This window comes from Astatotilapia calliptera, chromosome 1 (assembly GCF_900246225.1).
Source record: "Astatotilapia calliptera chromosome 1, fAstCal1.2, whole genome shotgun sequence".
NCBI lineage: Eukaryota > Metazoa > Chordata > Actinopteri > Cichliformes > Cichlidae > Astatotilapia > Astatotilapia calliptera.
Window position 1 is genome coordinate 39,932,608 of NC_039302.1, and position 25,842 is coordinate 39,958,449.

The following is a 25,842-nucleotide window of genomic DNA, read 5'->3' on the forward strand; positions in this document are numbered from 1 at the left end:
TTCTTTAAAATGAAATTTTTTTACCTGTTGCATTTGAAGCTTGAGCTGCCCGAGTTGGAAACATCAGAGAAATAAAGTGTGTTTTGAAAAGTTGTCTCTTTCGGGACTTAAAAGGAACCTGTTGCTAACTTATCTCTACCCTTGCGACAAGCCCATACCCCCTTCTCCACTTGCCCTCGGGCCATTTGACCTCCCCTGTGGTTTACAGCTCCGTGAATGACAGCTACCCATTTCACCTCGTTTTTAATTGCAATCCAAGCCCTCCATTTACCTGCCCAAAACTACTTCAAAGAGCGCTTGCACATTCACACAAAAGCTCTTCAAGATTGCACTTCCTTTTTTCCACAACCAGCTGAGAGTGTGAATGGATCGTCTAATCCAGCAGCTTAAAGGCTTTTTTTAGTTCAGCCTGTCACTCAGAACCTTTTTTGTTGTAACTGTGCGTTTGTGTTTGGGAATGCAGCCCGTGTAATTTCAAAATGTCTCTCCGAGGCGCTTTGTATTTAATGTGTGGTCGTGTGTTTGCATCGTAAACCTTTTGCGTTTGAGCTTGTGCGTGATGATGAGTGTACGGATGTGCGTGTTTATGAATCTTTTTGAAGTGCTCGCACCTGTTGTAAGACTTCATGAGGGCAGTGATTCATCTGTCGAGGCAGAAAAGCTTCAGGTTTGTTTACAGTGCAAATTCAAAGAAAGAAGGGTCACAACTGTGCCACACACATCACCTCAAGCATGTGCTTTTAGGCTTGACCGTTACAATGCCATGCACTCACTGAGGACTGACAGATAGACTTGAATTTCACAGTGAAGTGTGTACTGATGAAGTTTGCTTGCTTGTGTGTCTGGATTTTGTAAATCAATCAGTTTTGGAATTTGACATTTATGCCAGCAGAAACTACTTTGTGCTTGACCTGCATCCCATTATCTTAATACAAGAATCTGTCAGCCTGACTAATCATTATTTTTCTTCTGTGGAAAAGAAAGATTAATCAAAAGCATAAACTTTGTACAAAGCAGAGAAGGAACATCTGTCTGAAAATCAGTTTGAGGGGTACACCAAGCTGAGTTTAAGAGATGGAGGATCCAATCACTGAAGCTGGATTTCTAGTTTACTTGGCAACGAAGAGTTGGAGTTAAAGTGCCTGAATTTCAGGACCGGGACCACGCCTCCAAACACGCCCCTTCCGGTTCTTATTTATATATGGATACCCCAGTTCTACAAGCTTTTTGTTCTGCCAGGCTTGGGAGCCGCCGCCAGTTCCCTCTGAGGCCTTCCCCAAACCCCAGCTCAATTCATGTTTAAGCCATTCACCTTTATCCACTAAAAACGCTGTCAAGCCAGCTAGTGAAATGAGATTACTGCAGAAAGCTGACAGTTACTTAAACATGCTGATTGACACTTCCCTGTCATGTCTTAGTGGACTGCAGGTCCCTGAGTTTGTATGAATGCAAGAGTGAGACATGGAGTGAGAGGTGTCTTTATTTAGAAGCACATGTTTCAAATCCCTTTGGGCTCCTCTGATGTTGCACTTGTCACACAGAGACTGCGCAGTTTACAGACAAGCTTGACATTGCTGCATATCAAGATGGGTTGATGACACATCCATTTCTTAAAAAAACATCTCCTTCATTTTTAGGAATACCCTTCTGCACAACTTCTCTTCAGCCACTTCATTTTTTTTTACCTCCTCAGAAAGAGAGACTCACTTCTTATGATCACAGAGGGAGTAAAAAAAAGAGAGTTTGCAGCTAATTATGAGGGAAGCTATTCAGATTATTCAGATGCGTTCTCTACCAACACCCCCCTCCCCCCCCCATGTCCTCTCCTCCCCCCCAGGCAGTGAAGGGTCTTTTCTGTCCCCAGAGAGTGATGTCAGTATGGCCCATTGAAAACAGCCGCCGTGTGCTCCGAGATGAATGCCCTGGCTGAGCACAATGGCCCCAATTTGAATACCACGCGGATATATGCCAGATCGGAGCCCCCAACAAAAGAAAAGAGGGCTACTCTGCTCCCATTCAAGCATGCTGTTATTTTATTAGTCGTAAATTTGCTTCATCCATTTATAGCTTTTGTAGTTTTTCAAGTGTTTATGGAGTTTGAAACACATGGGCGACCTGACAGGGTCGGCCCTTTTTTTTGGACAGAATTTTATTTTTGTTGGCACGTAACTGAAACACCGTGCTCGTGTTTGTGTCTGACCGCAGATTTACACGGACTGGGCCAACCACTACCTCGCCAAGTCAGGACACAAGCGTCTGATCAAGGACCTGCAAACAGACGTCACGGACGGAGTGCTGCTGGCTGAGATCATACAGGTCGTAGGTAAGGAAACCAACTTCTGATTCCAGGCCCTGCTGGAAGAAGCCAGCTCTGATCAAGTGACTGCTGGAGAAAAATGCGAGCCACGTCATTACTTGTTTAGATACGGCTGACCTTTACCAAATAAATGGTCGCTTGCAAACATCATCATTAACTACAAACTCATCTTTTGTTGAGGTGATACGATTAAACCATTTTACTCTATTATATAATGTAATATTGAACTATAAAGTAGATTTTGCAGCTGAAGTAGTTACTTCCACAAAGGACCAATAGTCAGGAGAAAAACACTATTGTTGAGGAAAACATTTATGAATTTATAGACAGTCAGTGAACTACAGTCTGTAGACTGGGAGAATGTATAGAAGAGAAAGGAGAACAGTTAGAAGAGTGAATATAAATATAAATCAAATAAATTTAAACTTTCTGAAGTTTGTGCTTTGCCTTGTCTCAGCTCTTTACAAACCAATGTCTTGTATTGTGTTTGTATTGTTAAGCATGTTTTTGATTCAGTTATGTTCTCAAAGAGTCTTATGATCCTAAATCAAATTAAGCAAGCTTATAACTCAACAGCAGCAGTTATACACAGTATGCAGCTGTTCAACCCACTGCTGATCGTCTGTGTTTTTGACCCATGCTCTCGTCTGTAAAATCATCATCATCATCAGCCTTGTCATCTTGTCTGGCCGTCCTCAGCCTGTCATTTCATCTGCCGGCAGCCTTGCAGCTAAAACAGGCAAACACCAGCTGACCGGTGATTCAGCATGTCAGTGACTCTGCTCCCTGCTCCTCCCCCGTGTCTCTGACCCAGATTCTGTACATTTTATGCTATGAAGACCTTTACTGTTCTCACACTACATCAGTTGTTGCATGTGATTGTGTTTTAAATTAGGTCATGAAGTCCATGCCTTCGTTCCTGAGCCTGGTTCTGCCGGAGGTTTCATTCTGTTAAAATTTAGTTTTTCCTTCCTGCTGTCGCCCAGTGCTTGATTATAAGGCCTTGTCTGATTGTTGGGGGGGGGGGGGTTTCTCTATTATTCTAGGGTCTCTTACAATATTAAGCACCTTGAGGCGACTGTTGTTTTAATTTGGCACTATATAAAGCTGAATGAGCACTATAGGTCTTTTTGGGTTATACGAATCTTCGTCTGTTAAAAGGGTTCCAGGAAAATCCAGTTGTTTTCACACCTGTATGGTGACTAAAGAGCAAGGTTGGCATTATATTGCTTTGGGGATATGCACAAGCATAAATGCTGACACAAGAATGTGGAACTGTTCTAATGCTACTTTCCAGCCTGGATGTGGTCGTGTTTTTTATGATTTATTCTTATGAAAGTTTGATGTTTTGACTGGGTAACATGGGACCATGTCTTGCTCCTCTGTGTTTGTTCAGTTAGTATTAAATAATTCATTAGCAGTGAACCTGATTATGGAGCTCAAGAAATGAAAGTTTTGCTGAATTTTATAAGTGAAAGGTGGCTCTTGAGTTTCTGCATTGTGGAAAAAGTACCTGATGTTAATGCAATCCAGGCTGGCTACAGCTTTGCTCTCAGATTAAATCATTTCCAACCAGAGCCATCCATTCACCTGTTTTGTACCTCCTTTCTGCCTGCTGCTTCTTGTATCCTGGGAAAACCTCATGCCCACATAGTGTGATGAAACCAGAGCAGCTTGCTGGTGTTGGAACAGCCGTAAAAGTTCAGAGGCCTGGCCGGATATGACACCTGTTTAGCTATTTGACCTGCTTAGATTCAAGGTCAGGGTTGACTTTCACATAAGCCTCCAGATCGATTTCATCATCAGTTGTTTTTATGAATATTTCAGAGGGTAATCTGTCCGGTGAAATTCAACCAAAATTAAGATATGGCTTTGTCCTCTGTTTCTAGTCTTCTCCAGTAATCTAGCTGTTGTATAGCCCAGCTGCAGGAATGTGAGCTGTACATTTATTTGCTCAGTATTCACAAGATAAACTGTGTGAGTTTGTTTTTTAGTTTTAGTTTTAAGTGTGTCCCAAAATCACACAGTACGTGTCTCTTGTGGGTGTTGGTGTCTACAGTGTACAATTTTTAGGTAGCACACAAACCAAAGCCAACAGTAGTAGTGTTAAATCACTGATAGTCTTGTTAGCACTAAACTATTTTGGAATTGCTTCATGCCAAATTTTAATTCTCAGTATGAAAATGACGTGCTTTAAATGCACATAGAGAGAGGTAGTATCCAAATACATGCTGCAATACCAAGTTCATAAAAGTGAAAAACCCCTTGCCTTGAAGGTCATCTTGACCTCTTGAGCTCTTCCTGAGCCGCTGCTATTTCTAGATCACTTCCTATAAGTCTCCTTCTGACCACTTGTATGAGCACCCTGTGATTTCACCACAGACCTCAGTCTTGGGCAGGAAACAAACATCAACTGCTCTTTAAACCTGACCAGACTTCCGGGATCGGTGTCCTTCCACAAAGATCAGTAGGGCCACCAGGAGCATGCTTGCTCTTTTGGGTTTTACAACATTCACTTATCTTGCACCATGAATTTGTCCTTCATGGTCAGACTGTCCTGGTGCTTCAGTGTGAGAACAGAAACCACGAGACCTGCAGTGGATCCTGTTGTGCGCCATTGTGTGTACAAAATATACAACATGTTAAAAACAATTTTTTTCATCACCTGCTTCTTTTCCAAAGTTAAAATTCAGGCTTAAAGGTCATCATCTTAAGAAACAGTGAAGGAGATCCATAGACCTTCTGTAAAAGGAGTCAAAGCTTGACTCCTATGGAGCGAATAACAGCAGCACTACAAGTATAGCAGTGTTGCCCAAGGAGGACTTTAAAACGAGTATGGTTTTACATTTTTATGGGTGGAGTTGTTGAAGTTTCTAATTGCATGTTGACCTAATTGACCTGATAACACCACCAATTAACTAACATAAACTGAAAATTAAATCAGTTTTAATTCACAGTCCAAAGTGTATGGGAGCTATTTATAAAAGCCCAGTAATCCCAGGAGTCTTCGTCATTTCCACTAAAACTGAACACATTTCTTTCATATGTGAATTGTAAAACAAAACCATCCACTTCACTGGAAGAACAGTGTTTTGTGCTGCTGTATGGTGTAAAGGATGTGGTCCTGACATGTAGCTGCCCTCTAGTCTCCACCGTGCCTCCTGATGCAGGAGTCTGTGCTGTTAGCACAGTTGTCAGCTGTGAGCTGAGGGCTGTGTCTCAGCTGCTGTGGGCTGGGCCTTCTAATGGACGGGAGGGATTCTCAACACCACACACACACAGCAGCGCAACACTCCTGGTTGGGCCCCCAACGGCCCCGCTCCCATTTGCTATGACCAGATAGCATTTCATGTGTCAGCGGGAGGGGATAGGAAAGGAGGAGAGGGGGGATCCCAGTCACTGGCATGAACACCTCTGCTCTCTGCACTCAGCCTGTCACTGTCTGGGACACACACATCGGGATAAAGGAGAGGATTACATTAAGTGAACACGCCTGAAAAGAGGTCTCATTATCTCTTCTTTTGTCTCTCTGTCTCTTCTGTCTCTCCTCAGCCAATGAGAAGATTGGTGATATCAATGGAAGTCCCAAGAGCCGTTCTCAGATGGTAAGTGACCAACCAAGTTTGTTTTGGCAGAACGTTGAGAAATTTACCTGCGTGTTTGTGTGAAACAAACCCAGCTCTTTGAAGTCCCATCTGATCAACTTAAGTGGCCCTCGCTAGAAACTGCGGCACAGAAGTCCCTGGTAAATAGTTGTAGATGTGAATAGTTAGCCCATTTATTTTTACTTTTGTGGTATGGTGTGCAGTCATCCGTGAAACCTCTGGCTCAGACTTCTGGATTTGGCTCTCAGTTAAAAGCATCGCAAGCTTTGGTTTTGGGGCCAGTTTTGCCTCTTCATGTTACACATGATACACATCCAAAGAAGTCAGCATTCCTCACATCTTCAGGGGTAAAAGCAGATGGAGAATATGAGCACTGATTTAAAAAAAAGTTCAGAGCCAGTTACGATGTGTTTTTGTCTGCAGTGATAGTTAGAAGGTACATAGGTGGGATTGCCTTCTTGACACTGTTGGTGGCATTTTAGCGGTTTTACAGTTTAGTGCTCTCTGTGGGAAATGAACTGAGCATCTCAAAGCAGGGCTGCCCTCCACTAAATGCGATGGGTCATAAATTGGGACAGTGTGCCAGCTGAGGGGACTATTTCTGGCCACCAGCCAGACTACTGAAGCCTACCAAAGCACCAGAGAGAGAATGATGGAGACACCCATACACACCCATATTTAACAACTGAAAAGGAGGTGGAAGCACAGCTGATCCCTGAGCGTCACTGCACACACATACCCACAGTGGAGCCATATTACTGTACTTATGAGGGCATTCTGCTCTGACTGATTGTAGTTCTTCTTTAGCATTTGGTGGTGTTTTCATTTCATTCGTTTTTGATGGAGGTCACCTATGTCCTGCCATGTTATTACATTTATTTCAGAATTAATTATATATTAGAGAGCTTCTGTAAAATTCTGACCTTTAGTAGAGAGCGAGGGTTCACACTATGATGCTCATGGTACGCTCTGCATTTATCATTCCTGAAAACGCAGAGAAGGGGTTTGTCCACGCAAGAGCCAATTATTATTCTTCTCTTGGGGTTGCTGAGCATCACTGATTTGAACATGTTTTTCTGTCCGGCTGTGTTTGCGTGAGTAAGTTCATTAGAACCAGAATCAGTGAAACACTTTATATTAAATATAATGACCTAAGAAAAACATACATTAATTGCACATTGTTTGTTGCAGTGTTTATCCTGGACAAGCATTATAGGAACAACACCAACACAGAGTATACAAACTTTTTACATTTTTACAAGCGTTTGAAAACATTTATTAACTCCCACTGAAAATGGTCTCGACTCCATCTCCACTTCGCTATCAGTTAGGTCTTTCCCATTAGCCGTGATTACACCTGTTCTCCTGTAACTGAGCATCTTGAAATTTTGGTCTCCATGGTCTGGACGTCTCTGTAGGTTTCTTATCAACATCCTGTTTAGAGCTCTTTCACATCCAGCTCATGTGACACAGCAGCTTTTTCTTTTGCAAAGCGAGAGGATTGTAGCTTACCTCTGAGACAGAACAAGTGGTTCCAAATGGATGGTGTATCTTTTACGGTGTTGTGATTCTTCATAGACTCTGTTTGCGTGAAAGGAAATGGTTTGTTTCTCTGTTTTTATAGTGTTCATTCAGTCAGTGGGAATTGTTTAATGGAAAGCAGTTGTCAAAATCTCGCTTTAACTTTGCACGCAGACCCGCAGATGTTGCAGTATGTGCGCATGTTTGTCTATGTATGTGAATGTGATTGATTCTCTGTGTATAGTCTCAGTATTTGTGTCAGCTTTAGAACCGAATCTGAAGCATTCAAACAGCGCTAAGGGTAGGCATAACCGCAGCAATTATGCAGAATGTCTGCTTTGTGTATCGTAGTGCTGTCAAAACAAACACACACAGAGGTTCTGAGAGTTTATTTAGCAGAAGAGTGTTTAGAGGAGTGAGAGAGCTCTTTTTTTTAACCACACTTGATTTCATTGTTGAAAAAAAATCTGCTGCCCTTCACTAGTGCTTGACTCAAGCTCGGCTTCTGAATGAATAAAAATGGAAATAAGCTCCATCAGTGGGATAAACTGTAGTGCATTCACCTCACTCACCTGCTGCCTATCCGCACAAGTGCCTGTTTCTGTAACTGTCACATTCTTGTTGAAAGAAACCCCACTGGCAGATCATCCCTTTGCCACCCAGTCAGGCTCTGTGTGTTTGTGTGTGTGTGCGTGCGTGCGTGTGTGTGTGCGTGTGTGCGTGTGTCGTCTGCCTGCCTGTCTGTGCAGGTTTAGTCCAGACTGATGGTGTTGATTTGACAGTGAGCTGTTAAAACATCCCACGATGGCCCATCACATAGGGAGACACACAGACATGATTACATGGGGTGTCTCATTCAGGCGCCCACCTCAATGGGACACCCCCCCCCCCCCCCCCCCCCCTCTGGTTGAAAGTAGTTTCAATTAAAAAGTAAACTGTTAGCAATTTTCAAAAGCCAGAATCACCGTATGAGATTCAAGATTCATGCGGCATGTTTCAAAACACAGATAAACCCATGGCATCCACATGATGTGTCCAAGATGTGAACACAGAGGGAGTGAAGGTGTGATTGTGCTGTGAAAGGCTTTCTGTCTTGATTTTATCTTTTAGGGAGCTGTTCATTTCCCCCCGTCCCCTCTGTTCTTCTTACTCTGTGTGCTGGACTGATTGGTTCTCACCAATCAGCCATAAAATAAAGAGGGTGAATTGAGGAAGTAGACTGGCAGACAGCCACACAGGTGGTTAAAACCAGCAGGACCAGGTGTTTAATGGACTTGATGAAGCATAGAATGAATGTTTATGTGCTCAACTGTCTGTACAATTGAGCTTTTCTTTATAATTCACTGCGTGTTTCACCTTCAGGTGTGGTTTAAGATTGGATTGTAGCAGGTGAGAAAGCACCTTACCCTGCAGTGTCTTTATTATGTTTTATTCAATCTAAAAATGTACACAGAATTGTGCTGGTGTGTCCATGGATGCTTATTTTTGATGTTTTAGCTGGTGGAGCTTTACACAGGTACACAGGGCAAGAACCAGAAGGTGTTGGATTAATGCTTAAACAGGCTGGTTAATGTTTGATCATAAGGCGTTACACTTTCTGTGTGCGTTTGAGAGAGAAATCCCCGAGTGTGTCAGCTGGTCAGAGCTCAGGTGATCACATGGTGGATTGGAGAGAATGAGCAATCAGAGTTGCTGTTGCTAAGATACCAAATATACCAGAAGCCAAATAATATTTTTCAGCCGGCACAGGCTTATTCACCCTGGAGATGTTGTGTCTTCCACATGACTTCTGCTGACCCATGGGCTGCAAAAGAAAGAGCACCTATAGCGGTGGGATAAAATAAGAGCGACGTTACCCTGAATAATGCAGTTCGGTTCAACTGTTCTCAATCAAAAGCTGCCTCCATATAATATTAACACTTTTTTCTGGTGCTGTGATAGAGAGGTAATCTTGTAATGTTCCACAAGGTATTTGTATTATATTGTCCAACCTTTGTATATACACTGTGTTCATTTGTGGCTTAACAATTAGTCTATTCATGGGAGATATGACACAGCAGTTTTTAATGGCTTTTTTTCCCAGGAACATTTAAACTTTGAAAAATGTGGCCTTTTAAGATGAAAGCCTGGGGGAATTTCAGTTTGTGTGGGTGCAAGCCGATGTTAGCCTGAATCAAAACCGTTTCAAAGGAACAATTAAAACATAACAGTCAACTTACAATAGCACAGATATCCTGATATGACTGCCTCAACTCTCAAACACAACAGTGAGTATGTAAAAATGAATTTTCAGATGGAAGAGGGCTCAGTGTGCTCCCTGTTACACCGACGTGTGTGAAGTTGCATCATGGTGTGTCTATTCATGCTGCTGCTGCGCCAGAACATTTCTGTTAAAAACTTGAGCGTACGTGGTTTTCTGTCAGAATAGAAAGAATTACTCAGGTACGTGTCAAAGTTCTGCAAGTGGGTGGCTAGATGCAATCCATGAAACATCCCGAGTGGGTGAAAGTGTGTGTGTGTGTGTGTGTGCGCGAGGGCACACACTGATGGATTTAACAACGCACAGTTACACACACATGCTGACACAACGTGTTGGCTCACAGTCTTAACCAGCCAGACTCTACAAGAACCAACAGTCAAAAGGTCAAATGACACGGAGCTGTCCGGAAACGAAGCTCGTGTCGTCACATCATAGGAAAAAGGTCCAATGCATCAAGCCAATAAGGTGTTTCTCTAAAATATAACATTTCAGCCAAAAAAAAGGTTCCTGCCTCATTGAAGCAGAAAAATGTAATTTGTTAACTGCTGTTTTGCAAAAAAATATGTGATTTCATTTTGTTACATTTTTTTTTCTTTTAGTGGGAAACTGTAATGTACCCAAACAGACCAGCTTCTGAATTAACTTCGACCGTTCATAGTTAGGGGTAAAGTAGGATATTTTATTGTATCAGGATTTTGATGCTCATAATTTCAGTTTTACTTCCAAATGAAGTGATGAAGTGTTTCAGACGAAACCACAGCTTTAACAGCTTACGGTCTCACAGTTTGCTGTAGTGATGTTGTGCTTTGTTCCCAGATCCCTGCGAATAGAAAAGCATACAGGTAAATGCAGAAGCAAGACTCAAATTGTGGTAAACTATAATCCTCATCAGAAGGCAGGTGTCAGTCTTAGAGTTCTCACATTTATTGTAGTACATCAATCTGGTTAAATCTTATAGCCTAGTTTTGGTCACTCTGATCTGCTGGTGCTCTGCTTTTATTCTGACTGGAAGACTGACATGTAAACAGTAAATGTAAGAGCCGTTTTGCTGCTTGTCGGTGAAATCCTGCTTCACACTCATAATACTCTTGCTCAAGCATACTCCTTCCCCCCCCCCCCCCCCCCCCCCTCTCTCTTGCTCTCTCACTCTCTCACTTGCTCTCTCTCTCTGTCACTCTCACACACTCTCACACACACAAACACACACACACACACACACACACACACACACACACACACACACACACACAATAGCAGCCCTGTGATGGGAGGAAATGTTTGTTCAGAGCACTGTTGGCCGGCTAGCCCTGCACTAACGCTGCCAGGAGCCGAGCAGAGCAGAGAGGTGACAGTGGCTCGGATCGAGGTGTGAAGCTGGGCAGAGGCAAACTGCAGGAACATGTCACACTTTCAGGCAGGTATGGGGCTTCCCTGCAGATTTGTTGTCTTATGCTGACAGTGAACGCTTTCTTGTTTAGAGGTGGGGGTTTTTCTGGTTGTCAGTAGATTCTCTTCTGTACCATATTAAATTTTGAGGCTATAGCTTACTGCCCTTTGGCAGCGTGGGCGCTTCGTATACACTTTTCCTTTCACTTCAGTGTGTCTGCAATCATTTATCAGCCGGTTATCTTGGTACAAAGTTTGCACAGAGCAGATTCATGAGAGCAGTGACCCAAAAAATAAAGTGGTGACAGACACAGACATTGCATTCCTCTTTCTTGTTGTTGGCAACGTTTTGCTAATCCAGTCAACAGTACTAACGTGATCATCCATATCAGTCATCCTTTAACCAATGCTGTTTCAGACATTTTCTTTTAAGCTGGATGATCATGTAGTATTTAGATTCCCGGCCAGCCTTAAACTAAGTTTAACTTCTATGACATTGGAACACTCTGCCTTACAAGTGTTACAACCTTTGATCCGATTCTAACTCATTAAATATCCTGAATGGACTAATCAGTGATATACAGTAATTAGAAAATATATTTAGTGGTCTGAGTAGGATTTCAGGCTACAGCTGATGTTCCGCCGGCTTTACTAAACTGTTTTTCCTACGCGTTTTAAATAGCAGTAGAGGTTTCAGCATATTTACCCTGACCATGACACTTATGACGGGGTGTCTCACTGAAGTATACATTCTGAGGGTTACTGCTATTTAAGCTTCAACTATAAAAGGCTGCTTACAAGTTTAGGCCCAAGGTATTAAAGAAGGTTTTCAACAAGTTTATTTTTAAGGACCCGGCAGTATTCAGAGAGGACCATAACCTGCATTCCTACTGTTCCTTAGTTTACTGCTGTCCTACGTTGAAGGACAGCATGTGCCAGCCCTGCTAACAGCTGTTTCCCAGGTCAGAGGTCATGGAAATGACAGCAGGGGCAGTGGTGCATTTTCAGTTCAGCCGATGACCTGAAGTCAGATGAACTCTTCACACACTGGCATGACTCAGATATTTTTGGAGCTTGTTTCAAACACTGAAAGCAATGAAGAAATTGTTATCAAGCCAGTATTATTGAAATAATACATCCAATATTCTGTTAGAGGTTGTAACATTATTGTGAAATTCATAGTATCATAGTAGCAAGTCTATCTGCTAATAACTAATAATTTGGCTCTAAGAGCAGTATGACTGTGGGGTTGACTGATAAAGGAGTGCTAGTAAGTCCTTCAGCAAGGAGTACTTCCTGCTCAAGTTTTTTGCTGCTGACTGACAATTACAGTAGCCTGGACATTCCACCTTGATGATGTTGCCCTTGTTCACATGCAAATTGAGTGTAATGCTGAAACTTTAATGACGTAAATGCTGTCCTCTACACCATCTTTGCTATCTGAGCTACACTATTGCACTGCGTAAAACACAAGAGAAGGAAGGAAAAGAAGTGAAGTACACCACAAAAGGGAATCCAAGTATTCAAACAAGTTACTTTGTAACATGTACCCCCAACTGCTGGTGGATGTAACTAAATGTGACATAGTACAGGATGGCAGCAAACTTAGTAGTAATTCTGTGGCTTCTGTGGTTTAGTAGTGCACTCATGGATTTACCTACAACATTTGCTGTCAGACATTTTTATATTTTTACAAAGGCAGATGTAAATGAGTTCGTCACCTCATAGCCGGAGACTTCCTAGCAGGAGAAGCACAGTGGGAGCTGTAGGTCAGGTTATATTTAGTTGGTGCATATTAAGTGTAATCATGTCATTAATCATTACTGTACAGGACCCTTCTGTTTGCAGCCCACACCCAGGCTCATTTACAAAGAACACAGTTCATATGTATTTAGGTTTGAAACCACTTGCGGTATCATTGCTGTGTATCTGTGCTCCCACCCTCTGCTGTAAAGTTCTATTGAAGCTTTCAGAATGATTTTTTGTCAATATATTGTTGCAGTGTTGCAGATTAGGCTCAGTGCATTAGAAATCTACTCTGTGAATAAATAGCATTCTGAAAAGATTCGGCCCCTCCCTAACCTTTGTGTACAGTTTAAAATTTCCACTTCTCAAACAGTTTTTATTGTTGATTAGTTGCTCTGCAGAGACTTCTACACAGCTAGTAACTCTGTGTGTAATATGAGAGATCAATGACTGTATAATACTGATATATCTTTTGTTGTACCCTGTTTGTTTGCTCCCCACCAACAACAACAGTTGGTACACTTTGATCGCACAGTCATTCATCAGATCTACCCTGCTTAATGACTTGTTTTATGCGGTTTACCTTACGATAAGGTGCGCCAGCCAGCAGATTCTGTGTATAATGGGTCACATGGTCTCTAAACAAAGCCTGTCTGCCTATCAAATCCTCTCACAGTCCAGTGACAGCTCAGCAGTCTGCTCATGTTGCCATGGCTGCTGTCATAGCAACTGAGTGACTATAGATGTTTGCTTCCTCATAGATCAAGTGATGTAAGTGTGGCTGGTTTGAATTCTGCTTTGGCTATGTCACTATGTGGTCCAATTTACTTCTCTAGTATAGCACAGCAATCTCTGTACATACAGACGCTCTCTTCTACTCTTCAGGACCAGTTCATACTTTTATATGTGCCAGAAACTTGTTGTTTTAGTGCCATTTGTTTGTTATAAATGCTGATATCCCAAATGTCACAAAACGCCTTTAAATGCAGTGCCGTGTAAACACTTAACACTCAGGTCTCGTCACATAAAACTTGCCAAAAAATTGTCATGATGACTTTTTTGCACGAATCCGAAGTTGGATACAACACATTATTGAATGATCAAAAAAAGCTTATTTTCCATCTTAACTGTTTTTGGAGTCATCCTACCTGTCAGATCAGTGATTATTAAATGATAAACGATCTGCAGTCCCAACAGTTCTATCATTGTCATTGATATTCAGCACCTCTATTTACTGCTTAAGATTTTGTGATGCCAACCTTTGCCTTATGTTGACTCCCCCAGATTTGTTATTGTTGTGAGAGCCATGCAAAAAGCTAATCAGTGTGGGTGCTCGTATTTCACCATGATGCAAATTTCAATGTAAATGTACAGTATGAAGAATCATGCAGCTGTGACTCTCTCTCTCTGTAGATTGAGAACATAGATACCTGCCTCAGTTTCCTGGCAGCTAAAGGAGTCAACATCCAGGGTCTGTCTGCAGAAGGTAAGCTGGAACCACAGATTTATTCTTTCACATGGAACATGAGAGTTCATCCTGAATCAAGCTCAGGCTTAGTTACTAAATAGAACTGATGCCGCAAGAAAGATAAAACCTCAGAATTGGTACACTCATTTTTTAAAAAAAAAAATTTATTAGCAAGCTCTCTCCAGGAAACTCTGTATTAATGCAAATGAAAACATTCAGGGCTGATTTCACAACACATATAACTAATGTACCAGAAAGCTTACAATGGTACATAATGATGTTTAAATGTAGCTGTTGTCAAAAAAAAAGAAAGAAATTCACACAGGGAACTGAGAGACAATATTATTACTGGTGCTAATGCAAAGCTGAATCAAACAGCAGCATCCTATTACAGCAAGAAACACATGGGGTCCATTCACTGTTCTGTTAGGAGAACTTTGAGGTGTATCATCTTGCAGTTCAAGAACAATCCAGAAGGAGAGCTAAAGGCAGCAGAATTAGATAGAGGAATTAAGCAGAGTGTGACATATTTGAAATGTCAGTTTCAGATGGGGCTGACCATCTAAATAAGGCCCAGGGCCCAGAATCGGGCTGGCAAAGACATGCCAATGTTTCTCACTGGACAACTTTGGAAAGGAGGGGATAAATTTGGACTTTTAAATGGATTAATGAAATGTACAGCTTTATACAGCTACTGATTCATGCTACACTAAAGTAATGAAATACTAGATAAACAATTAAATTACAAAAATGTTGCTGTTTTTCACTATCTACAATAAAATAGAATATATGGTTTGATAAGCAAGAGAGATGATCTCCATATAAGAAAACAATCAAAATGCCATGAAATCATTAAAAAAACCCTAGTAGCTTATTTTCCAAGCACTAGTATGGTAAATGTGAAAAATTGTTGCAAACTTCATCCTCTATTTTGTTTTCATCTCCCCACTTTTTCTTTCTACTTTTCTCCTTTTAAATCATTCACCCCATCCTTGTTTCTGACCTTCAGAGATTCGGAATGGCAATCTGAAAGCCATCCTTGGCCTCTTCTTCAGCTTGTCCCGCTACAAACAGCAGCAGCAGCAGGCCCAGCGGCAAAACTCCCAGCCCACCCTCCCACTTGCTGCCCAGTCCCAGAGCACACACCCTCCACTGAGTCAGCAGATCAGCGCCCCGGCCCAGCTCAGCCACTCTCTGCATGGGACTCCTGCCATCACATCCCAGAAAGCAGCGCAGGCCGAGATGCAGTCCAGGTGAGGCTAACTGGAGTGAACAAATGTGTCCCTGTGGTGTTTACTTTCTTCACGTGCCTGCTGTTGTAATCCATCATTTTGACATTTCTATCTTCCTGTTCGCACTTTTTGTCATTTATAACTCTAAACCTGACCTCTCACTGTCTCTGTCCTCTTCCATATCTTTCCTCTCTTTTCTTCTCCTCTAGGGATGGGTGTCAAAGTAAACTACTCAAGTTTTCCCTTGGTCAGAAAAAGACCTCTAGGTCAGCTCTTGTGCCTTTCTAATTTCTTTCTCCTTCCCTTCTTTCCTCCACCACACCTCCTATTCCGTTCCATTCCTGGAAATAGGTTGAGATTGCCCCTAATCAAGGATAGCATTTCTTTCGCGCTGTAATGAGTTTAATGTTGTTTCTTTGTCTGTGATTAAGGGCAATCTCTACTACAAGCACGATCTATTATGCATGAGTGGTAGTGTTGGAGCAGATAGGAACAAAAGCTCCAGGCTCCATTTTCAGAAGGCCCTGTCTCTCTGGCAGCGTGCCTCATTTGGCAGGCCTGCTTAATGGGCTGTAGAAGACCTTTAGATAACCCTTAAGTAAATGTGTGCGTGCTTGTGTGTGTGCGCGTGTGTGCTCCTGCAATCCCCCATATAATATGACATTAATAATTAACACAGAGGAATCTGTGGCAGGTCTGTAATGAGACATGTTATATTTATCTTTGGTCTTACTTTTTTTTTCTTTTTCAGTTACATTAGCCTCCTTATAGCATGCAGCATCATATGATGTGATAACGCACCTTGAAATTTAATGTACCATTTAGTTTTGCATGCTGCCCCATCCCAGAATATGTTTACATTGCACCTGCCCGGATACAGCACCTGACCAAACTAAAGAAATGCCCCCCTCTTCTGGTCAGCATGTGCAACTACATCATTTATCAAAACACTTTTTAAACTTTTTTTTTTTTTAAATTGATTGATCTTAATTAAGATTTAAATGACTCTCTGGCATCATCTGATAGCGAATTTTAAAAGATTTTAACGATGTGAATTGTTTATATTAATGCTAGCTGCTAATATTGCGGTGAAAGGTCTATTTTTCTTTGTTTTGGAATAAAAATTATTGTTAACTCAGTGTTAAGATACTGAGTTAACAGCAAAACATGGTGCTTTTGAACATAATGAGTGTGAAAGAATCTAAGTGAAGAGAAGAATTGCTGTACAATTTAGTGTAAGCAGACTGTTTTTTTAAGGGTTTTCTTTTGGTAAGTTGGTTGTATCCAAGTAATGATGTGCTGTTAGCACTAGTACTTCATTTTGAGAAATATTTAAGTACTTTTCTTTGTCTGCATTGCACTTTTAAGAGTGTAGAAAGAGAAAGATTTGCGGAGTAGATTTATTCTGGAATTTCTTTTCACACTATAGCCCATATTAAAATTAAAATTTAAGAAAAAAGTGTTGCTCGTTTTTTTTTTTTTTTTTTAATGTAACCACTAGATTGAATTACTTCCTGACAGACTCAGTCCAGTGGGGGAAGGTAGTAGACTTGCTGGCCCTGCTATAATTGAAATGATTTTAGACTACTCTAGCCTAAATAATGTGGTTAAAGCTATTACCTTGCAACAGCTGGATAAATAGTGGTCACTCAAAGTGAATGGCAAGACGGAAATGAGAGTTTCTATAATGCACACGAGAGCTGAGTGAGACTGCTGTAATCTGCTTATCAAGTATCCGCCTCAGTCCCAAGATGGTGATGATGTCGCCAATGGTCAATTAGCATTTCATTAGCAGCTGTGTGCCACAGCCTGTTAGATTCCAACTCTCCTTATAGATTGGCTTGCAAAATGAAATCAAGGTGTCATAACTTCCACCAAAGCTTGTCTACAGTCTAATCCATGTGGGGAAAATAAGGAGGAGCACGTGTAATCTGAGCTCATAGTTCTCCCAGGACCTGCTCTCAGTCTGACTGTCCACTCTGCTGCAAGCTTATCTGTCTCCATTAGCCTGGTGTAGGTGTACCCTGGGGGTGGGTCGCCGCAACGCTGCAAGAAAAGCAAACAAAAGCTAAGTTTAAAACTAAAGCTGCAATTTTAAATAGAAAACTACACATGTCAGGAACAAGTGGACCTTGAACCTTGAACAAGTTTGGAAAAATGCCTTGTTTGAAAGGAGCCTAAAATAGTGTGAAGCATTTAGAAAGACATGAAGAGGAGGGCAGTCCTATTGTGGTTAGTGTAGCAATGAGGTTGAGGTATATTTGACCTTCTGGAAAGCAAACAGAGACCACTTCCCCCAGGAAATCAATACAGTAGGTCAACAAGTTCATATTACAAATTAACTGTGGATGTTGAGGTCCTCTACAGCCTATTGAGGGTGGTACATCAGCTTCAGTGCACATCATCACAGAGGCACGGTATAGAAAACAAAGCACGCTAGTGCAGATTTCTTTTTAAAGCTCATCCTTTGTGGCAAATTGCACTCCCCTAAACAGTGAAGCATGTTTGTGTAGCACTTTCCTTTTTTAAACTATTAACTATACTTAATTTAGTTTTGAAACTATATTAATTTTATCACTAGTTTCAAAACAAACAGAAGATGTATGCTACTAGGATATTTTGGTATTTGCAGAATGTGGTTTTCTCTTTCAGAAATGTGATTTGTTCTACAACTGCCACTTACCCTTCTAATGTGTTTGGTTAAATCACATAAAATGCTTGGTCTAATAAATCTAATTATGTTATACCCTCCCATCTTAGTTTACAGTCTGTTGTGCTTGTGTTATAGGCTTGCAGTGACCTAATGTGTCTCTGTAATGTGTGGGGGAAAATAAAACTGCTTTAGATTCATAAACTCGTGTTTGTCATAAAGCAGCTAACTTTTTTGGCCTGTTTATTCCCTCTTTTTTCTCCCTTGCTTTCTTCCTTTTTTCTTCTATCTATTCATCAGACTTCCTGGCCCCACAACAAGGGTGTCCACTGCTGGCAGTGACATCCCACCGAGAGGGTCGGTCAGTGCTGCTGGGAACAGACGGAGCCAGGGCTTCAGTGACAAAACCAAAGCCAACTCACACCTGAACAAAGGTAAGCCAGAGATACAGATACAAATGGGTGCACACTGACATCTTCAGGTTGAATCTTGGATGTTGGCAAATCCCGTTAGCATGTCATCATGACATGTGTGCAAGTTTAGAGGAAGAGAAAGTAAAATTAGAGGACAGGCAGTAGCCTTGCAGCTGTAAAAAGTCTTAATGCTGTGTTTAGGATGATTTTATGGTGAATCCTTTGGGTGCTTTTTTGTTTTTGTGGGGAAAATGCAAGTTAGCTGTGCTGCTTTGAGGCTAATAGAGGATTAAAAACCATGCCAGTAATGCTTGGCCCTCAGCACGCAGTGCAGCACAGAAACAACTGTGTCTTTTAAAGAGAAGAGCAACAAAGAACTGATGAGCATAAAATCCAGAATCACATAATGACTACATGCTCACCACCTTTGGAATCATTCTGAACATTAATGTTGCATTTTTAAAGGAGGTGGAGGTTGTTCTCAGTTTGCTTGAATCTCAGGCTGACCTGTGCAGTGTCTTTAAGGAAACGTGTCTTTGAAACTCTGTCCCATTACTCTTAATGTGTGGTTTCATGTAATATGAGTTAAATGTCATTGTGACCTCCATTTGCACAGACTGTATTCATCCTCACAAATGGAAAGGTCACTCAAAGTGTGGACCATTTAGAGCACTGCTCTCTACCTTTTTCCAACCTGCACAACTCAAGTGCAACAGCACAGTGAACCCTTTAGGACTTGCGAGAGGTGTTCGCCTCAGCACAAGAAGGTCCTGGCTTTGAATGGACCAGTCAGCTGGGTGGTGTGGAGGTTACATGTTCCCTGTGACTGTGTGGGTTTTGTGTGGGTTCTCTGGATTCCTCCCACAGTCGCAGACGCTGTGAATGTAACAGTGTGAATAGTTGTCTGTCTCTTTGTGATGGCCCTGCGATAGACTGGCGACCCAGTCAGGGTGTGCCTCGGCTTTTGTCCTATCACAGTTGGGCTCTGGCACCTAACCCCCCCCCTCAAACAGCTGCAGCACTGAGCTAAAAAGAGTTGCCTGAAGGGATGGATCCAAGTATTATTTTAGAGAAATAAAGATCTGAATGAGAACGTTGGCAAACAAAGTTCAGTTGCTCTTCGTAAATCATTGTGCCTTTTCTTATTTAGGAACATCAGGACCAGCTCATCATCACTTTATGTCAACTTCAATTTTTTCAGTGTGTTTTTGGTTTTTGTTTGTTTGTTTTTTTTTAACTTTTTTTTTTTTTTTTTTTTTTACAAAATCATAAGACATGTGAGGTGTATGTTTGCTACACGATAACATCCAAAAATGTGTTTTTCGGGACACATTTAATGTATGAAGGTCTGAAGAACAGTGCAGGTATTCTAGGCAAAACAGTGTCATGTGTCCTCCACTCATGAGGCCTACGCTCTTGCCTAATCCAGATGGAGTGTTTCCACTAGTGGGACGCCATTTGATGGGGACTATCTTCTTTTGTCTGCTTTATGTGAGAAAGAGAAACAGTGGACAATGCCCCAATCAGATCCTCTCAGCATTGCATGGAGTGCTACTGTGAAGAATATGGATGGACATGAAGATCTCTGGACACCTGGAATACCTCCTCCCACCTGATTCCTTTAAGATTAAGCGGTTATGTTGAACACTGTAATTCAAACAAGGTGGGAAAGTACAAGCAGTGTGGGAGTTTAGTAGATCCAAGAACAAAGCTGTTCACTGTGATAATTTTCCTTTGGAGTCAGAACTGTATTCACACCATATTCTTCCACGGTGCTCTGACCCAGTTTAACCGCTCTACACTGTTCTGAAGCTTACAAACTCTGGGTGTTTGGCAGTACGTTTGGTTAGACCAGTGTGGAAATAGTTTCTGTCACCACTCAATGGGCCAGAGCTTTATATAGACTTTGTTAGTGTTCACAGTCTAAACTCATTACCCTGCATTAGACAGAGAATTCTGACTGCCCAGAGAAAGACAGGGCAGAAGAGTAAGGGGAGAAAAAAAAGTGTGTGTGTGAGAGAGAGAGAGGGAGCTGGAGAGGGACTGTTGTCTGTTTAAACAGTCACAAATTAACTGGGACCAACGCTGTGAGAAGCACTGTGGGGCATTTATTCTGATGCTCGGCTCCATTCGAGATGAGTGAGTTTATTAGTGTAGACTGCAGGGAGATTTGTCGGTTTGTGTGAGTGTAAAATCACCATGATTTGGAAAAAAAACCCAACAGAATTTTGGGGAAATGTCCTTAAATTTGTTGATTAAATACACTTCATAACATGAAATCCTATTAGTGCTCAGAGTGAGATTTCCAGTAGACACATTTGTCAATGACTTTATTGGAAGTATTTCCAAATAGTTGGATTTGGTGGAAAGAGTGTCATTTTTTTAGGCATCTTCAAAGGGACTTGAGCACCAACTGCAATTCTGCTAGAAGGCACAATCCAGCTAATGAAAAAGCACGTGAAGATTAGATTTTATAAAAATCATCAGATACAGGGAGGTCAGGATGATCGGGGGGAGCTACGTTAGCACACAGCATTGACTTGAAAGTAACTGCAAGATGTGTGAAGTAGCTGTGATAATTTGCATGAAAACAATTGGCTCTTAATGCTCAGCTGGTATCCTGACAGCTGATATATGAAGCTCTGAGTCTGAAGCATAGATGCGTCGGCTGATGCCAGATATAAGCTATTTGCAGCATACTCTGGGTGAAATAAATGTGCACTGAAACCAGAAAAAGCACGAGCTTGCATGCCTTTCTAGGTTTGTGTGTTTGGGGCAGCAGGCCATATGATTGTCAGCAGGTAGCATGAGAAATACTGGTCAACCCCCTTCCAGGTTCCTCTTGGCCTGTTGTTGCTAAGCCCCTCCTCCTGCTGGAGGACCCACCACACTCCTCCTCCCCTCCTACCCACTCTAGATCTGTGGCCATGGTTTAGAACTCTTCCCTGATCTCTCATCCATCTCTTCCTCTCCTCTACTTCTTTCTCTGATGTCCTGGATGTCTGCAGCACCAGTGAGGTTTGTCATCTTTTGTCATTGTTGCTGCCTAAAATGTATTTCTTTTCAATAGCGCAGAAAGCAAAGGGTTTTCCTACTGTTTAATAAGCCAATTTCTTGCTCCTTTAATGTGAAATTGATGTAGATTACCCTTCTTCTTCTTACCAATTGGTCATTGAACTAAAAGCTGCTAGTAAGTATACTACACATGAAGTTATTTGTGCTTATTGTAAGACGTTGCTCCTCGAGGTTCAGATAGTTACAGAAACACCTGCAGCTTCTTTTCAGAGGCCAGATCTGGTCTGTGTCAAAGGCTCTGATGCCAAAATAGAATAATGTTACTGGATGGCTGTACAATAAGTAAACACAAGTGCCTTAATATAAGGTGACAGTGTCTGGGTGTTCGCCGAGTGACACATAGCAGAGAGACAGAAAGAGTGTGGGACACCTATGGTTGTGTGTTTCTGTATGTGTGTGTTTCTGTTGCCCATGTGTCTCTTGGATTGTGTGTTGTATATGTGGCTGGTGCCTCTGCTGAATGAATAGCCTGCTGATGAGCTGTAGCATCACTGTTTGAGTGTATTCATGTGGAGAAACTTTAAAAAGTTTCAGTCACCACACAAAAGCCAGCTGTCGCTCTCACTTTTTTGAGCACAATGACTGAGGAGCAAGAGAGAGCAGGCTTCTCAAATGTGAACACGATGAGCAGCCAAACACCTTCAGCCTCAAACTGTGCCAGATTTTTACATATTAAATGTCTCTGAAGGTGTCAGTGCATTGAATAAATCTAACCAGTCAGGGAGAACTGACACCGCAGGTTTGGTTCAGCACAAAGATGGTTTTACTCTGGCTACATGTGAGGGTAACTTGTGCATAAGTGTGACATTTTCAGGTCAGCAATATGGTTGTTGACCGATTGAGAGCTTAATGTCTTGTTATCAGGGCAACCGCAAGGAGCAAGGAGGGTTTGTGATGTCTAAACATTGTTAGCTGATGTACACTTTTATAAATTTTGTGCATGAAATCTATCTTACATCCATGCGGACTGTGCATTGTCATAGGCTCAGTGATTTCACTGTTTATAGATGCTTAGCAGAACACAGCTAGATCAGGTGGCTCAAGTGCTTGCTCCTAGGGGCCTGCCTGGGGCTCATCTGATTGTTGGGGCTTCTCTGGATTATTGTAGGGTCTTTACTAGGTCAGGGCAATATGGCCAAAAATATTTATCACGATATATATTTGAAAATTTCCGATAACAATGTAACTGACAATATAATTGACTCGAGACAAAACACTTTACAACTCCACAACTTTATTAGTGCAAAAAACCCCATCAATGTATTTTCACTTAAACAAGCAGCTGTTTTTTATGTGCATTAAAGTTATATAAAATTTTTACAGTGCAAATGCAAATTATACATACACAATGTAGCACAGTACGTATCACGCCGTGAGACTCCTGACTACGGTAGCCATAATGCTCCGACAATCCATCAAGCGGTGTGGCTTTCGTACTTTAGCAAAGTCGTACTAAAAGATTTTTTGACAGATTTTTGAGTGCCGTGTACCACATAAAATCAGTTCGGTAATAATGGTAATAAAAACGGCCTGCTTGCTTGCTCTACCAAAAAATGTGCTTTGGTGTGTATCTGATGGACGAAAGCCAAACCAGTTCCACACCACTGAAGTTGCACCATTTTGACAAACCAATTCTAGTTAATCTGTTTCATACAACGATCCGCTTTCGCCCTTCTCATTCTCCGTCGCCGCCATGCTTTTTCCGCCAAGTGTGTATGAAAACAAAGGTACTGCGCATGCATTTTAAATCATGCTTTTTATTTGTTTTTGTTTTTTAATGTCTCTGTAAAGCACTTTGAATCACCTTGCTGTGGAATTTTGCTATATAAATAAACTTGCCTTGCCTTACAATATAACGCACCTTGAGGCAGGTAAATTGAATTCTAATATATACACACACAGACATGAGTGTGGCACTCCATGAAATAAAAACTGAATTTGAAAATTACCATTTCAGCTCATTCCCGAAATTATTTGATGTAATCAAGATGCTGACACAGAAACAGACTTGTAGAGACCGAGGCAGATTTTTTTGGCAGACAGGAAGTAGGAGGGTGGTCTGTGATCCTTGTCCCTTTGGGCTGTGCTCTTCTGTCATTTTCTGCTTTTTATTTTAACCACCAATGCTTGCAGTAATTAAGCAGTTAAGCCATGAGTACTCAAATTCTTTCAACATGTTTCCTCAAGTAGTCAGCTCAGCCAGAACAGTAAAGGAACGGCAATGAGAAGATTTAATTCCTGGACTTGGCCGGAGGCTACACAGGGGTCATAGGGTCAGTGGCCCACGTTAAAACAATTATGTGATTATTTTTGAGGTGAAACTGCTTCCTCAAGTGCAAAAACTCCACTGCTACATGAGAACAACATAATTTGCACGTCTGCCTGTTAATTTATCATGATTGGTTCAGATTTGGACCAATTGAAAGTGATGCATACAGAACACAAAAGTCATCAGCGTTCGCTTACACATGAAGCTGACATTTGCAGACATTTCTAGATTAATGGAAAGCTGTGTAGGTGTGACAGAGGATGAGGTCTTTACACCCTCTTGTGGTCACTTCATTAAGTATACAAGTGGCAGTTTTGATTTTTATTCATACTCTTTATTCTTTCACTAGTATTTATTTTGCGTGTGACTGATTTAGGTTTTTAATTTCAACAGCCTTTCCAGGAATTGGGTCCCAAGCTTCTTTTAAGTTGAGATTGTGTTGCAACAGTGTCTAAGTTCATCACGCTAGTGTCACGTCTGACCCAACCCGTTGAAGATTCACCCCTGACAACCTAACTGGAGCGTGTAAGCCCCGGTCACTGGGTCCAATCTTGTCAGTGATCAGCTGACTCGTTGTCCAGAGCCTTTCCTTTCTTTTTTTTTCTTTTTTTTTTTTCCCAACAAAAATCCGAGCTGACCCCATTCTTGGACAGTACCGACCCTCCTGCTGGCTGATATCAAAGCCCCACTCATCTCAAACCTGCAGTGTCAATCCCCTTCATTCTCTTTGCAGTCCCTGTAATCATAGCAGGTCCCCCTCTCATTCAGCCGCTACCAATTGGAAGCCAGCTATTAGCAACCTGACCCACTTTGCTGATTGCTAACTACTAGCACATCTAATTGGGCCCTAATCACTTCCTAATGGCTGCATTGTTTCAGGCTGCTCTCACTAAATGCTAAATAGGGGTAGAAAGAAGAAGCAGTGAGTGGCCGCCTATTTGCATTTAGGGCATGAAAGGTGCTATAAAATGAAATCATCACACAGGACTAGTGTTTAATAAATTCTGACATAATGAGACCATAAGAATAACTTATGTAGTAAGTGAGTTAACATACCTGTGTGAATTGATCAGAATACCAAGTTATCTGTATTGATTTTCATGTGTAATTCTTCCTCTGAATAGAAAAAAAATGTACTGGCATGCATTTGGAGTTTGAAATGTGTTTTCTCTTGTCTCGTCTAATGAAAAACACTTGTAATAAAAAGTAAACTCAGGAGGTTTTAGGGGTTTGTAGATGAAGAAGGACAACAGAGCAGCTGCACTATCTTTGAATTAATGTGTCACTTTTTGTGTTTGTGTCTAAGAAGTAAGCGGAGTGTGTTACAGCTAAAGTGCGATGATTCATTGCACCCAGTGCTCCCTGCACTGGCCCTCTCTCTCCCTCTCTCGCTGGCCGTTGGTGTTTGAATATTCAAATGTTGCTGGTCTGAGCTCCATGCTGTTAGTAGCCCTGCTGTGCGTACACACTGAGATCTTGAGCAGCACTCAGAATACTTGGGGGTTTTTTTTGTTTATTTTTATATGGGCAGTGACTACCTTTTCAGCTCTTGCGTTGCTTCTCCAGCTCTTGGTAAGTTTGCTTGTTGAGAGTCACGTGCTGCAGATTTTCTCAGACAACTCCTTAATGAATGATGAATCTGTAGCAGGAACATGTTTGTAAAAAAAGTACTTTCTGTTCTGTTCATTTCTAATTCAAACCATATTTTTTCGTCTTGTTTCTCAGTTTAATATACAGGGGAGTGGTGTAACTAGACAGTGTTTTCTTTGTTAAGCAGAGGGACCGTGACCAAAATAAGTCCATATAAGTCCATGCCTTATAAGTGCAGCAGCACTGCTTCTTGACTAGGCCTTCTTGGCGAGACTTAAAAGCACTTGAGTATGGCCCTCATTGTTTTTAT

General features: G+C 41.6%; 1 protein-coding gene across 10 annotated transcripts in view; it reads left to right on the plus strand.

The window, feature by feature from the left end:
- Positions 1-25,842, plus strand: part of nav2a (neuron navigator 2a) — a 104,792-nt gene that overhangs the window by 21,604 nt on the left and 57,346 nt on the right. For 6 of the 10 annotated variants that reach the window (XM_026177713.1, XM_026177729.1, XM_026177735.1 and 3 more), the window contains exons 2-7: positions 2,206-2,323; positions 5,870-5,922; positions 14,249-14,321; positions 15,313-15,556; positions 15,745-15,801; positions 18,486-18,619. In XM_026177713.1, coding sequence (XP_026033498.1) covers positions 2,206-2,323; positions 5,870-5,922; positions 14,249-14,321; positions 15,313-15,556; positions 15,745-15,801; positions 18,486-18,619 — 679 coding nt within the window. Of the gene's footprint in view, positions 1-2,205; positions 2,324-5,869; positions 5,923-11,058; positions 11,122-14,248; positions 14,322-15,312; positions 15,557-15,744; positions 15,802-18,485; positions 18,620-21,204; positions 21,617-25,842 lie in introns of those variants that run through there. The other 4 variants (XM_026177720.1, XM_026177777.1, XM_026177761.1 and 1 more) reach the window with 3 other exon arrangements.